Raw genomic sequence first — 16,934 nt, 5'->3', positions numbered from 1 at the left:
CTTGAAATTATATTGTATCTCATTTGATAAGATTTTGTTTTTACTAGATAATTCAGTAAAAATTAAGAACAGTTTGCCTGCCAAAAATAGTTAGCAGGAGATACCTAAGGGTAAGTAAGATTTCGTTTACAAGGCAATTTCGTTTGCAGTAAATTTTCTAGTTTGATATTTCCAAAAGCTACTCCCCAGATAGTAGCAAAATATTTTTTCACCTCAGTGGAAGAAAGCCTATATCTACCACTTCTTTTGATTATTTGAAAAATAAAGGTTGCATCATTATTCTTGTCTTCAGGAAAGTAAAATAGCAACATCATTGATGTGTTTTCAAAAATTCCTCATTTCCAATTTCATTACTGATTAAATATTATCCTGTTACAGGAATTATTTTTTGCTCCATAGAAGCCAGAAAGAAGAAAAGCAGATGGATATAAGCTGAAAATCTAAATTTGTGAATTTTGAACATGGTTAGATATTCTTTTGAGAGACAAATTTCTATTCAGGGAAAGATTGTTTGTGGACAAGGTTATCTCAGTAGTGCATCTGTAAATCTGGAGAATAACTGGCTTGGACATTAGTGATCTGACTTGATATTGCAATGTCAACAGTATCTGTGGCTTTTTGAAGAGAATATTATATAAGAAGCCATGCTATATAAAGTATGTCCTATGATCTCTAAAATATAGTAGCCATAGGAAAATTCGTCCCCAGATTCTGAGATTAGCGTTTATCAGCCAACTTAAAAGAGAAATTGTCTTGTTGGGGGATATAAATGGCCCTCATTTTACTAACAGTATTTGAATCCTTTTCTGCTATCCATTGCCAAATCTATAATTTGGTATTGTTTCATTTTTTTTTAAAAACAGCCTTCTTTCTAACTTAGATTTTTTTTTATTTTATTTTTTTTTGTTTTCAGGTATCGCATGTATAGGAAAAGCCAAACAACTGGCTTCCCTTCTCTAATTACAATCTTTTCAGCACCAAATTATCTAGATGTGTACAATAACAAAGGTAAGTCACTTAGATGTTCTTGAATCTTTAGGAGTATGTACTGCATTTAACTTTAGTCTTTGTTTTGTAAAGGTATATTAAGCCAACATATACTTGTATCTTGTTGCATCATAGTGTCATTAGTTAACCATGCTTTATTTTTCGGTCACTCAACTACTCATTGCACCCAGGACATTTCACAGGCCTCTGAAGTTACAGATCAAATATCAATCTAGATGCATTGCTAGAGGGAAACTTTGTTATTGTGAGTTTGTAGTAACAATGAATTAATTTTTAAAGAAGTCATTATTTTTTCTTTCCTTTGTGTTCCCAGTTGTATTTATTTAATCTGTACAATTATATATGTATGTATATATGTGCACATTACAATGTATAAGTGTGTGGACATACTTCATGTATGCATGTTGTGCATGTATGTATACCATATACACATGTCTGTACATATTGTGTTGCCAAACATTTCTGTGCATTGCATATGTATATGCACACACATAACATTTGCAAACTTATGTGCCTATCTGTGTGCATATGCACAATAGAACATATTACATGCCCATATGCAAACATGTGTAAATATAATGTACATGCATATATGCAAAAGCAAAGAAGATACAGATGCAGATGAATGTAGATATAGCTAATGATTATATAAATATAGATACCCAGATAGATATAACCTTATAAAGGGTATGGAGAGAGATATATAAGTTAGATATATCAGTATACATGGCAGTTACAGATACAAAGAGGGAGAGAGGGAAGAAGAGAGATAGAGACACTGAGATTCATATAAACATGAGATGTCATAAAAACATGAGAATCTACTTTGGCCATTCATAAATTAATAGAGAAGTAAAAAATAAATAAAATGATTGTTGTTCAGTCATTTTTCAGTTATGTCCAACTCTTCATGACTCTATTTGAGGTTTTCTTGGTGGAGAAACTGGAATGATTTGACATTTCCTTCTCCAGTTCATTTTATAGATGAAGAACTGAGGCAAACAGGGTTACAGGAATGCAAATAAGTCTGTGAATCTGGTGATTAAAGAAGGTGGCTTGGGAGTCGGGAAGCACCAGGATCAAGTCCTTCCCTTAACAAGTAATGGCCACTTGACTTTGCTCAGCATGACAAGCATCTCTAAGGCCAGATGTTTGATTTCTGTTGACTGAGGGTATTTCCTATTGGGAGCTTCCATCCCTTTCTCTGTAAGAACACAAGTTCCCTCTCCTCCTACTGGACTTTTTTTTTCTTTTGCCTAATCTTAACTTTTATGTGTCTGTGTATCATCAAGATTTGTTAGATGATATTTTGTAAAGCATTAAGACTTTCAGAATAGTGCGTAGACCTGTAATGTCTTTAGTATAGGAGATAGCTAGCTTGCTCAGAGAATAGTGTGCTGGGCCTAAAGTCAGGAAGAATTGAACTCGGATCCAAGTCCAAACACTTAGTAGTGATGGGACCCTGGGAAAGTCACTTAAACTGTTTGTCTTAATCTACATGATAAAGAAATAGTGTACCACTTCAGTACTTTGCCAAAAAAAAAAAAAAAAAAAAAAAAGAACTCTTGGACAGTATGGTCCATGGAGTTACAAAAAGTCACACATAACTGAACAAGTGAAATGATGACAAGCTCGTTAGTATAGGGAACTTCCAGATGAAGAAATTCCCCATACCAGTTCAGGTTGGTCAACAAGCTAGAGGGTTGCCTATAATGCTGAGGAGTTAAATGACTTTACTTTTAAGAGATCTTTAACTAACTTAAAACTACTCATTTAAGGTCACATGGCCAAAGCCTGTCAAAAGCAAACTGATCCTATCTTCTTGACTCAGCTGTCTCTCTCTCTAGACAATGTACTGATTAAAAATTATAAAGTTAACATTATACAAAGTAGCTCTTGCGAGCTTTCTGACAATCTTAATGATTAGGACTATGATCCATGTTAACTATGGCCTTCCATGGCAGTGACTTTTAATAGTTTTATAGTAGTAAAATAATATAATGTCATTTATATAGTGCTTTAAAGTTTGGAAAGTGATTTGCAAATATTATCACATTTTGGTTATTACTACAACCTGATAAGTAAGTGCAATTATTATCTCAATTTTGAAGAGAAAGATATTGAGTCACAGTGGTTAGGTGTTTGCCCAGGATCTTGGACAAGTGTTTGAAGTAGTAATTGAACTCAGATCTTCCCGATTCTAGCTATTATATCATGTAGCTGAACTTGGAGTCAAAAGAACTGGATTCAAATTCTCATTCTGCCACTTAATTATCTGATCAGCAGAAAGCTGGTAAATATTGAACTCTTTGAATTGACATGACATTTTAAAAATTTCATGTACATTATTAACACTTTTCCTGTCACTTTCTTAAGTCTAGATAATTAAAACAATAAATCAAACTCTGATTTGTAACATGTTTCCATTTTAAAGGTGTAAATGCTCACACTGAAGATTTATCAGATTGAGGGAGCCAATAGGAGCCTGTACCAGTCCACCCCATTTGAACCAGCACTTCTCTCTGACTCAGATTCTTCTTCTATGTAATAAAAAGATTAAGTTTTAGATCTTAAAAAAATCCTTCCTACTCTAACAGGCTTTTTATAATGGTTGATTCCTTTGAAATCAATACAGAATTAACAAGAGGAAAAGGAAAGACTTTTTACAAATAGAAGCAGCTGTCATTGTGATTGTGCATCAGCTGCTCTACAAACACAAGCCCAACAGCACATTAGGAACTGGCAGAACATTGCTCACTGTCATTTTTTAAAATATTTCTCTAATAAATGAAATAATAATTTTTGTTTTAAAGAATTTCAGCAGGTGCTTCCTTTGAGTAGTAAAGAAAAACAGCTGTGCCTTTAAGTTACTTCAAATGAATTGCCTTTGCACCTGTGTGAGAAATCTTACCATGTAAAGAAATCCGAGGACCTTATATAACAATAGTACTAGCTAATATTTACTCAGGACTTTGCAAAGCACTTAACATATATTGGCTCATTGGAGCCTTCCTTCAGCTCTTATGAGATAAATGCCACAGTATTTATAATCCCTATTTTACTGATGAGGGCACTGAGGATAACTTGCTCAGAATCATACTACTAGTACATACAGGTCTAGTATTATGTTGAATACACTTTCATCTCTTTATGTGTTGGACTTCTGAGACTATACAAAGAGTCACCACTGCAGCTTTGAGGAGTAATTCTGGGGCTATTTATGTCTAAGTGGAAAATGGAATCCAAGTTACTGCCATGTGTGTTCATGATGTGAAGAGGAAACTCCTGAGGAATCCCCTCTTACCATTACCCCATATTTTGCTAGTTTTCTAGCCTTTTTTAAGCGAAAAGTCATTAGTGATGGCCAAGGTAATTTCATGTTTTCTTGAATATTATTTCTTGCTATTATTATAGGTCTTGCTAGCCTTATAATAAAAGATAGAAATCCAGCTTTTTTTTTTTTTTCCTGTTTAATAGAGAAGGAAAAGTCACAACAAAGCAATTTGGCTGGCAGGTTTATAAGAAAGTTAGAGTCTTCCCAATATTATCTCCAATAAATCCAAATGATCTCTCAAGGTCCTTTTCAACTTTCTGATTTTGTGTTTTACCAAAGTTCTATATAAGAAAGAACATTTTTGTTACTTTTTTGTAATCACTGTTAAAGCTTTTATAACTCTGCCATAATTGCCATAATAAAATATTTTTGCAAGAGCAAAATGTCCTTTTTAACCCAAAGCACTACACTTATTTTAAAATAAGAGAAACTCAGTCAAAAAAGTAAAAAAAAAAAAAAAAAAAAAAAAAAGGATTTTTCCTCTTTGTCCAATAAGATGGAATGATTGTATGTCAATCTAAGTTTAAAGACAGGATGGGTAGTTGATGTAATTGTGAGAAAAGATGAGGTATCAAGTCTTGTTCTGCAATTTGAGGATCTGTGGTTCTGGCGTTATATTCTCTTGCCATGTGGGTGAAGACACTTCTCTAAGGAAGAGAATAAAAGCATCGCAATTTTGAAATCTCTCCAAAAAACAAAAGAATTCTCTGGAGACAAAAAGACAAACTGATCAGAGAGAGAGAAGAGAAAGATGCTCATTTCAATGTGAGCATAATTTTAATAGACTTTTGTGTAAAATCTCTGAAGCACTTTAAAGCTATTATGCTAACATTGTATACTGTATATGGGGGTGGAAGCCATTTATTCATTGCTAAAAGTAAGAGTTAGTATATTTGAATAAAATTAATGTTAACCAGAGTAAAGAAACAAGTCACAAAATTGCTTTGCCAGCAACTTCAAAGGAGAGCCAACAAGAAGATAGCAGCAAAAAGTCTGAGCTTCAGAGTACAGTGTGAGTCTTAGCAACATAGATGAATTTAAGAAAATTTGAAATTGCAAACATGGTAATTGTGATATGATGTTATTTTTCCCTTACAGCTCTTGCAGAGCCCTTAGAAAAGTGGGGGAAATGTTAAATAGGGTTTTTTCCTTAGAATTTAACACCTAATGACAGCCATAATCAACACAATGATCAGCCCAACAGTTCCAACAGAGTATTCCAGGCAGATTATCTTTCCAAAACATACTCATCTTATGCATTCCCTTGTCTATTTCCCTAGAAAATATGGTTCATATCTTAAACCTTGACTTCTGAAAGATTCTACTAACTGGTCTGTTTGCTTCCATTCTCTCTTCACTCTTCCACCTCTTTCTGCACAACAGTTGCTTTGATCTTCCTAAAACAATGTTTTTAATATGTTAATCCCTTAAATCTTAGATTGTAGGGTCACAGAATGGTAGAGTCAGAAGGAACTCCAAGGAATTATTCAATTCAACCCTCTTGTCTTACAAATGAGGAAGCCAAGAAAATAACTAATTTTTTCCAAAGAGCTATAAACTCTTCAGAAACTTTCAGTGGTTTGCTATTAACTATACAAAGAATCCAAAGGCTTATATGTAGCCTTACATTCAAGATATGAAACTTTCCAGTTTTATCTCTTTTCCTCTTTATATGAACTTTTCATACAAAAGAAAGTAGTCTACTTATTCCCTTGCTATAGCATATATTCCCGTTTCCACATATGTAGCACTTTTCATTTTTTGTACTGTAATAATCTTATCTCCACGATAGACTGATAATTTTTTTAAAGGCAGATCAAGCATCATACATTCTATAAAGGATACAAGTAATAACTGTGTTCCTTGAAATTGATTGATCTGGAAATTAAAACCAAAGATGCATTTAGTAATGAATATAACTCTAAAGACATTTTCTCAATACATTTGGATTATTTTTTTTTTAATTTAGGCATTGACCCCCTTCACCTCCATTATATGCAAACTTCATAGAAAGTTTGTGATAAGTTTATAATGCGTTGCCTGGTGAGTTGCAGTACTCTTGTGTTCTCTTTATAGCAGGGAACTTACTTGTGTCAGGGATTTCTTGGTTAATCTGATCAAGCCTAAGGACCCTTTCTCAGAAGAATGTTTTTAAATGCAAAAAGAAACTAGAATTGCAAAGAAAACCAATTATCTTGAAATGCAATTATCAAATATTAAAACACACATGCACACACACACAATTTCATAGATCATACATTAACAACTCCTTTCCTTTTGGGGCATTCCAGTGCTAGACCTTACCTTAGAACTCATTGAGAGTTGAATAGCTGTACTATTTTTTATGAAAAAGATAAATGGGAAAATTGAAGCTCCAGTGATTTATTAAATAATTATTCATTAATACATACTCTACTTCACCACCACTCATCGATCCAGAAGAAAAGAGAGCTGACTGAATTTGCATTTCCCTGTGATAACCAGTTTTCCATAATGCAAGAGAATTAGCAAGATGAGGAGGCTGTTTATATAACATCAAAGGTTTTAGTAAAATAATATATCTGTATATGGTTATAATTTTATTTATTTTACTAAATATCTATTATACTAGACTATGTGTAAATATATGTGTATGTGTTCTCCTATATATATATTAAGAGAAAGAAATGAGTGTTGCAAAAACTTGATTTTTATATTAAGAATAAAGCCTATAAAACTTTAATACAATAGAAGATGAAAAATCAAGAGGAGCAGCATGGTTCAGTGGAAAAAATGCTGAATTTAAACTCAGAGAGAATATGGTTTAATTCCCAGCTCTACCACATACTAAGCCTTGTGATCTTTGAGAGTCATTTAATCTCAAATTCAAATAAGGAAGTTGGGCTAGATGACCTTTAAGGTTTCTTTCAGCTATAAATGTCTGGTTCTTTAACCTTATACCTATATTTTAGATAGATAAAGGAAATGAAGACTCAAACCAAGTCATCAAGAATTTATTAAATATTTAATATATACCAGGCACTGTGCTATAAGTTGGGAATACAAAGAAAGGAGAGACAGACAAATAGACACTTAGGAAAGAGAAAATTGCAAACTCAGTTTGTGTGAATAAATTCTGAGATACAGATACTCTATAATATTAATATCCTCATTTTACAGATGAGAAAACTGAGGGTCAGAAAGGTCAAGTGTTTTGCCATCATCTCACCATAGATGCTTGAGATGGTATTAACATGCAGGACTTTGTTATGCTGTCCTACATTGCCTCTAACAAATTAACTGATTTTGTTCTTTCTTATTAAAAAAGAGGGAAAAAAAGAAAAAGAAAACATTGTTCTGTAGATTTTTTAATGAGAAAATGATATGAAAATGCCAAATATAAGGATTTTAATTCCTTCATGTTTGTATAAGCTTAGAGATTCTTTTTTTTATTATTATTATAACTTTTTATTGACAAAACATATGCATGGGGATTGACCCTTGTAAAAACTTCTGTTCCAACTTTTCCCCTCCTTCCCTCCACTTCCTCCCCAGATGGCAGATAGTCCTATACATATTAAATATGTTAAAGTATATGTTAAATACAATATATGTATACATGTTTATACAGTTATCTTGTTACACAAGAAATATCGGATTTAGAAAGAAGGTAAAAATAACCTGGGAAGAAAAACAAAAATTCAAGCAAACAATAACAGAAAGAGTAAAAATGCTATGTTGTGATCCATACTCATTTCCCAGCGTTTTTTCGCTGGGTATCGCTGGTTCTGTTCATCACTGATCTATTGGAACTGATTTGGATCCTCTCATTGTTGAAGATAGCCACTTTCATCAGAATTGATCCTCATCAAATGAATCATTGTTGAAGTGTATAATGATCTCCTGGTTCTGCTCATTCACTTAGCATCAGTTCATGTATGTCACTTCAAGCCTCTCTGTATTCATCCTGCTGATCATTTCTTACAACACAATAATATTCCATAAATTTCATATACCACAATTTACTCAGCCATTCTCCAGTTGATGGGCATCCATTCAATTTCCAGTTTCTAGCCACTATGAAAAGGGCTGCCACAAACATTTTTGTCCATACGGGTCCCTTTCCCTTCTGTAATATCTTTTTGGTATATAAGCCCAGTAGTAACACTGCTAGATCAAAGGGTATGCACAGTTTGATAACTTTTTGAGTATAGTACCAAATTGCTTTCCAGAATGTTTGGATCCATTCACAACTCCACCAACAATGCATCAGTGTGACAGTTTTCCCACATCCCCTCCAACATCCATCATTATCTTTTCCTGTCGTCTTACCCAGTCTGACAGGTGTGTATTGGAATCTCAGAGTTGTCTTGATTTGCATTTCTCTGATCAATAATGATTTGGAACTCCTTTTCATATGAGTATAAATAATTTCAATTTCTTTATCTGAAAATTGTCAGTTCATATCCTTTGACCATTTATCAATTGGAGAATGGCTTGATTTCTTATAAATTAGAGTCAATTCTCTATATTTTGGAAATGAGGCCTTTATCAGAACCTTTAGCTGTAAAAATGTTTTCCCAGTTTATTGCTTCCCTTCTAATCTTGTCTATATTAGTTTTGTTTGTACAAAAGCTTTTTAATTTGATATAATCAAAATTTTCTATTTTGTGATCTTCTGTGGTCACAAATTCTTTCCTCCTCCACAGATCTGAGAAGTATTCTATCCTATGTTCTTCTAATTTATTTATAATCTTATTCTTTACACCTAGATCATGAACCCATATGGTGTTAAGAATAGGTCAATGCCTAGTTTCTGCCATACTAATTTCCAATTTTCCCAATAGTTTTTGTCAAATAGTAATTCATACCCCCAAAATTGGCATCTTTGGGTTTGTCAAACACTAGATTACTATAGTTATTGACTATTTTGTCCTGTGAACCTAACCTATTCCACCTATCAACTAGTCTATTTCTTAGCCAATATCAAATGGTTTTGATGACTGCTACTTTATAATATAGTTTTAGATCAGGTACAATTGGGCTATCTTCATTTGATTTATAAATTTTTTTTCAAAAATTATTTATTCAGTACCTACACATTTATTCTGTGGTGGTTCTCATATTTTTTGTTCTTCTTTCTTTCTTTATTAAAAATGTTCTATCTTGTTAGCCTTTAGAATTTTTCCACTAAAGGCATTCAGAACTTGTTATTTTTTGCAATTACACACATGAGTGGGATCACTTTTTGGTAATAACTTTATAGATTAGATGAAATTAATCCATGGACTAGAGCTAATCCATAGACTAGACTTTTCCTCCACTGAAGTTTTCTACCCTTCAATCAGACCAAATTGATCTTTATAGTGATTAGGTATTGCATGATTCAAAGTACTTCCAAGCACTTTTAATGTTCAAATCATCTTTTTTGTTGTTGTTGAAAGCATACTTAAATGTGCATATTATTTAAATATTTGTTTGGTATATACAAACAACCACAGATCAAATTTCCATGACCAAATTGATGGAGGTGATATAGGCACCATCAACAGAAGAACCATTTCACAACTTTCCAAAAAGATGCCTTAAGTTTACATGGTTATCTACACTTAAATTTCTAATTCTTAGGAATAGCCATTAATAAAATTTTCTTTCTTAAAAGCAGGATATTTACCTGTTACCTATCTCTATGAGGGCTAGAATCAATGGAAACATGTATGTTCAATGGAGAGAAAATAAGATTTTTCCAAGGAAAAATTCTAGTCTATTTTTTTTGAGGACCTAGGCATTTCATCAGAACATATAAGATTTCTTTCCTTGGAGATTTGAAAAGTCAACTAGAACCAAGGAGCCAAGTCATTCATAATAATTTCTTTGAATACAGAAAGATGACTAGCAGAAGTAGATATTGCGACTCGAGAGGAATGGTTCAATTTAGTTATAACCTCAGAGGGTAATGAGGTTTTTCAGTAAAATGTTTTCCAAAGCTTTTTGCTCCTATGATATATAATATGGCATATTAATTTGTTCTGTGCTGGTAATTGCCTTTTCTTTTTCATCTTGAATGATACAGTTTGGTACAATTATTTTTTAAGCATTTGTTATTCAGTAATATACTATAATATGAAATGTTTCCCATCCTCCAGTCTCAGTAGTTTGCAAGTAATATTTGATTTCATCTCTGCTAAATAGTGTTATATATAAAGATTTTGGAGTGGCATATTCATTCAGCTGTTATGTAGCTCACATTTTTTATTTTTCAAGTCACTTTTCAGGTAATTCTATCCAGCTTTCATAAGAGGAAAAGAAGTCTTTGAAATGAAGTGTTGCTTGTTTCTTTAAAATTATCTTTGAGTGCAGTATATTCAAATATATAAATTATTAATACAGTGTAAGTTAGAGTAGCTTTTAGGTTATCCTAAAATAAATAATTCATTTCTCCCATTTTTAAAACTATCCCCCAAAGCACCAATGTGTTTCTGTTTCTGTTTATCCAGCTGCACTATGAGAATGGGTCAGGAACACTGCTGGAGGCCTCTTTCTAAACAGTTTTAGTTTCAGTTCTGAACTCAACTTGCTTTCTGTTTAAATATTAATTAATGGGAAGGGGAGAAATGAATAAAGAAATCACCCATTGAGATTTTATACTCTGATCACCCTTTAATCCTTTGACTCTTAACTAAACTAAACATTGATTATTTGGACTCTTGAAACACATTGATATGTTTATGTGTTTGACTTAAAGTTAATGAGTTGTATAAATTTCAACAAGGTATTTGACCAAATATCTCATGATATCCTTGTAGGAAAGATGGAGAAACTTTGATTGGATAGTTAAGCAGGTGGTTGTATATCTGGTTGAACAAACGGAGAACTGATGCCTCTAGTAGAGTGTCTCCTACAATCTATTTTTGCTTTTATTCTGTTGAACATTTTTAAATGAACGTTTTAATGAACTGCTCTTCAAATCTTGGGGTGACAGGAACCTGGAAAGGTCAACTATCATTTTTTTCTGTGATAATTACAAAATTCTTGACAGGCCAGAAATCTGCTAAATCTAATAAGATAAATTTAAAGTAGATAACTAAATTCAAAAATTCAAGTGTACATGTATAGAAGGGGGATATGTGGCTAGACTATAATTCATATAAAAATACATGAGGATTTTAGTGAACTATAAGCTCAGTATAAGTTAACAGCATGACATGTTCGCCAGAAAGTCTCATGCCATCTTCAGTTATATTAATAGAGGAATGGTATCCAGAACAAAGAAGGTAATAGCATTGCTACATTATAACTTGGTCAGATTACATCTGGAGCATTGAATTCAGTTCTGGAGGCCACATTAAAAAACAAAACAAAACAAACAAACAAAAAAAAAAAAAAGACTAGGATAGGGTGATTGAATTTATGAAAGGAATGAATATCATACTATACAAAAATACATTTAAGAAAAAAAGAATATTTAGCTTATAGAAGATTTAACAGTGACAATATGATTGGTCTGTTTAAGTGTTTGAAGAGGCTATCAGTTGTATAAAGAATTAAACTTATACTACCTTCCCCTAGAGAACAGTATTAAAAAGCATAAATTAGGCAAAAAAAAATTAGACTCAATATAAAGAAATGTTCTTAGCAATGCATATAATTCAAAGCAGACTAGGCTCTGTATTCTAATTTGGAAGTGTTCAGACATCAAGAATATGATTATTTGTCAGGTATATTGTTTATTTGGGGAGGGAGAGTGCAGAGAAGCATGAAAACTCTTGCAATTCTGAAGATCTGTGGGTTAGTTTTTTGTTTTTTGAAGGTTATTGAGCACCAAAAGAATGACTAGTGCTTTGGATACATATTAAGAAAAAAAAAAAACTTTCTAGACTCAATGGAGCTTAAAATTTTAGATTAGCTGACATGTGTAGCACTGGTGTAGAAATGTACCCAGGTCCCCGACTAACACTGTAAAAAGTAAAATAGTCAACCAAGTAACATCTCAGAGGCAAAACTGTCTTGGAGATCTCATATAAAATTTAGAGCATGTTTTGCTTTAGGGCTGGATTTTAAATATAATTTTGAAAAAAAAATCACATTATAAAATGATAGCGATGTTTTTAATATCTAGTACCTTTGTACAATTGCTCTAGTTACATTTTTTTGAAGTTAAGGTTGTCAATAGTGTTGCTATATTGTTTATTTTTATATTGTTATATTATTGCTATATTGTTTATAGCAACAGTTAATCAGTGGAGAGCTAGGATTACCATGTCCCTTTTTTTCACCTGATAGCAGCTTAAAGATGGTCACAGAGAGCTTTTTCTATGCCTTTCATTCATAAGATTGCTAAGTTTTAAGTGACTTGCATATTGTTTGCATGTGTATAGAGGATCATAAGCTTTAGAGCAAGACGGAAATTTAATATCTGGTCCTACCCATATTTACAATTCTGTTCACTTCAACATTCATTTCTTAAACTCCTCTGTGCCATGTAATGTAATAGGCCCTTGATTTACAATTATAAAGAATGAAGTATTTCCTAGATTCTAGGATCTTGCATTCCAGTGCCAAGGAGGAGAAGAGGCAGAAATACATACATAAACAGACATAAACACAAACACATGCACAAAGAGAGACAGACGCAGAGAGAGAGAATAAAAAGGAACAAAATAAATAGAAAATGAAGATTAGGTAGCTAAACATTTAACAAGGTAGTTTTAACTACCAGTAGAAAAGAAATAGTTGGATAGATCAGGAAAGGCTTTGTGTATAAGGTAGTTCTTTGTGAGGCGAGAATGCATTGCAAACATATAGGATTATCAATACAAGGGCAAAGTCATAGATATGAAAGATAGAATGTGTGTGAAGAACTGAAACAGGACAGTTTGACTAGAATGCAGAAAGGGGATATGTGTGACACTCCTTAGAGTGATTGTAACCAGTTTGTGACAGGCTTTAAAAGACAAATAGGATTATACATTGTATGGTAGATGAAATGGAGAGATGCTAGGGCTTAGTGAGTAGGCAAATAGGTGCTTAAGGGGAAAATTATACGAATGCCAGCTGGCAGAGTGCTGGATTGCTGGAGTCAGAACACCTGTCTTCAAATCCCCCCTCAGTTGTATGACCCTGGCAAGTTTTATTGCTCACTTTCCTCTACTATAAAATAATAATAATAGCACCTACCTCTCAGAGAGTTGTTGTGAGGATCAAAAAAAAGATATTTATTGTATTTTTTAAAAAGCACTTAGCAAAGTACCTAGTACATAGTGCTATATTAATGCTTATTCATTTTTTTAAAAACTCTTAGACACTAGTCATATGACCATAGGCAAATCATTTAACCTATCTCAGCCTAAATTTTCTCATCTGAAAAATGGGGATAATTATGGCACCTCACAGAGTTGAAATGATAAAGTATTTATGAAGTATTTTGCAAATTTCAAAGTATCATATACTTTTTACACACAAACACACACATACACAGACCTCTGTCCCAATGAATATCTTTCTTATATGTTCAGCTTTTCAGTAGTCAGTCCTTCAAAAATTCCCCACTTAAAAACACTTGGGTGTCCTGGTTTCATTATCTCATGACAACCCCAATTTACCTGTAAGTTTCTTCTCAGTTAGTTATAGCTAGTAAAATTATTAGTGGGAAATTCTCAGAGGTATGGCTCATCTAGATACATTGCCAAAGGATAGTTAGTAGTATCATAATTGTTATTTCATGATTCTTTCCACAAGTCATGTAATAGCTGATAATGAAACAAATATAAAGGGGGAAACTTCCTAATGATTAAGGAAAACCTTATGAGCAAAAGTGCAATGAGCCTCTTGAAAGGTATCATCCTTCTGATTGGAGGACTTTATGCAAAGGCTGGTGGGATACTTGTCAAGTGTACTGTAGAAAGGACTCTTGGACAATTTCCATTTGGATTTGATATCTGAAGTCTCTTCCAATTCTTTGATCCTGTGACAGATTAAATTCTAGGCAAGTAATTTCTAAATAACCAGATTGTAATATTCATCTAACCAGATACCATATTTCCATTTTTTACGTGTAGCTGGTTCATGAAATGAATTTAAGGCAATACTAATTATGTGGTCTTCTGTTGCTACAGATTCTTTAATAATTCTCTCACCCCTACTGTTATAAAAAACAAAGTATAATTGGACCAGAGAGTGAGTGGGTGGGAATGGCTAGGAGAATGAGCTATAAATTGTAGGACCTGTGTCATATGCTGGTCAACTCTTAAATTGTCAGACTTTTCAATGCCTTAGTGGTGAAGTGGATTTCTGTTTTACTCTCATGGAAGTTTCATACCTCATGTATCTCCATCTATCATCACCATCACATGATAATTCTAAAAAATTTTGCCATCTACAGAGCAATTCTTAAATACTTGTAGTATATTTTGGGAATGAGAGAAATATAAGGTTTAATAAAACATGATTCTTGAATTCATGTTGTTTATGATTTGGTTGAAGAATAGACAAATTGCATATACATTCATAGAATTAATTCATGGTAGGTACAAACAAAATGCCACATGAATTTTTTTGGGGGGGAGAGGGAAGGGGTAGCCTTAAGGGAATTTTTGCTGACTTCTGGTTAACATCTGAGTTAGGCTTTAAAAACAGAAAACTATCCACTAGGCAGAGGGGAAGAGAGAAAGTTCTAAAAGTACAGAGAACATTGAATAAAAGCAAGTCATAATGAAAGCATAGCAGATATAGGGCAGATGGACAACTTGGCTGATAAGAGTTTATTCTTAAGAACCATGTGAATTAAATCAGGAAATATAAGGAGGTATTAATCTATGGAAAACCTTCAATATTAGGCTAAATGTTTTCAACTGTATCCTTTAGTCATTGGGGATCCATTGTAGGGTTTTAATCCAAGAAATGGTATGACCAAGTTTTTGTATAAAGAAGAATAGTCTAGCAGTGATATGAACTACTTTTTGGAATAATGAGAAATATAATAGGAATAATAGGAAAACATTCCAAAAATCCATTGTAATGATATGTTTAAGAAATATACTAGCCATGATTTTGTAACCTCAACTGAATTCAGTATACCTAAATCAGAATCTATAAATAATAATATTTCATGTTGATTAAAATTTATGGATCAGATAGAATTTACTAATCAACAAAGCATTGATTAACCACTTAACATTATGCCATTGTATGTATATTGTATGTAATACTTACTCTGTGTAAGCACTGATAATAATAACTAGCATCTAAAAAGGACTTTAAGAGTTGCTGGAGGGTAAAAAGGGAGGGAAAGAATTTGAAACTCAATTTTAAAAATTGAATGTTGAAAAAAATGAATGTTGAAAATTATTTTACATGTAATTGGAGAAAAGTGAAATACTATTTTTTTTTCTTAAAGGGGCAACTATGAGAAAGGTACTATTATTATGCCACTGGTTCCTGAGGCAAGATTCATACTCAGGTCTTCTTCCTGGGCCTTCCCATAATGAAGTTTTAGGAAAACGAGGTGACTCAGTGGACAGAGAGCCAGGTCTGAAGTCCAGAGGATCTGAGTTCAAATTTGATTTCAGACACTTGCTATGTGAGCCTCGGCAAACCACTTAACCTTTTTTAACTAAGATTTTTTTTTTGAGTCATTCACTATCTATTGAGCATAACACTAGACTATACAAACAACAAAGTAAATAGGAATGTACCTGTCCACAGAAAAGACATTTGGTAATTCTAATAGCTTGCTTTCCAGAGTGTCTCTTGCAATTAAAAAAAAAAAAGAAAGAAAGTAAGAAAATGCTATAGAAAAAAAATTACTTAATTCCCCACATACACACACAGATACACAACTTTTCCAAATACTAGACAAAGAACCCATATGTGCAGATTGCAACTATAATTTAAAAGAGCTGCCAAACACATAATGAATCATCTATGTGACCCTGCATAAATCACATAACTTCACAGCCTCAGTGTCCTCATCTGCAAAATGGAGATAATAATAACATTTACCTTAGAGAGTTGTATACAATATATATAAATCACTTTGTAAACCATTAAGTCCCATGTGACAACTAACTGATCTTAAGAAGTGCTTTCATGTCCCTGTAGAATCTCTGCATATCTCAGATAACAGTGCTAAGGGATGAAGACAGAAAGATAAAATAAAAGTCATTCCTACCCTCATGAAGCTTACATTCAGAGAAAGAAAATCTCCCTCTCTGCCTGTCTATGCCTGTCTCCATCTCTCTCTGTCTTTCTCTGTCTCTGTCTCTGTCTCTCTCTATTTCACCCACACACATACACACATGCGCTCTCTCTCTCTCTCTCTCTCTCACACTACACACACACACACACACATACACACATATGCAATATTTTGTTGTTCGTGTCTAACTCTTCATGAGTTTTCATTGGGATTTCTTTGGCAAAGATATCGAAATGGCTTACTATTCCCTTCTCTTGCTCATTTTTACATATGAGGAAACTAAAACAAATAGGACTAACTGATATACCCAGGGTCAGAAATAAGTGTCTAAGATTAGATTTTAACTCAAATCTTCCTGACTTCAGTCCCAGCATTCAGTGCCTTATGCTATCTAGCTGTCTACACAGTACAAGATAG

At 33.0% G+C, this 16,934-nt stretch overlaps 1 protein-coding gene across 2 annotated transcripts in view; it reads left to right on the top strand.

Annotated features, from left to right (window-relative positions):
• PPP3CA (protein phosphatase 3 catalytic subunit alpha) overlaps positions 1 to 16,934 on the top strand; it is a 359,353-nt gene that overhangs the window by 307,861 nt on the left and 34,558 nt on the right. For both annotated transcript variants that reach the window (XM_031941911.1, XM_031941910.1), the window contains exon 8: positions 914 to 1,008. In XM_031941911.1, coding sequence (XP_031797771.1) covers positions 914 to 1,008 — 95 coding nt within the window. The remainder of the gene's footprint in view (positions 1 to 913; positions 1,009 to 16,934) is intronic.

Source organism: Sarcophilus harrisii, chromosome 6, assembly GCF_902635505.1.
Source record: "Sarcophilus harrisii chromosome 6, mSarHar1.11, whole genome shotgun sequence".
NCBI lineage: Eukaryota > Metazoa > Chordata > Mammalia > Dasyuromorphia > Dasyuridae > Sarcophilus > Sarcophilus harrisii.
This window is presented reverse-complemented; position numbering and strand designations above follow the sequence as displayed.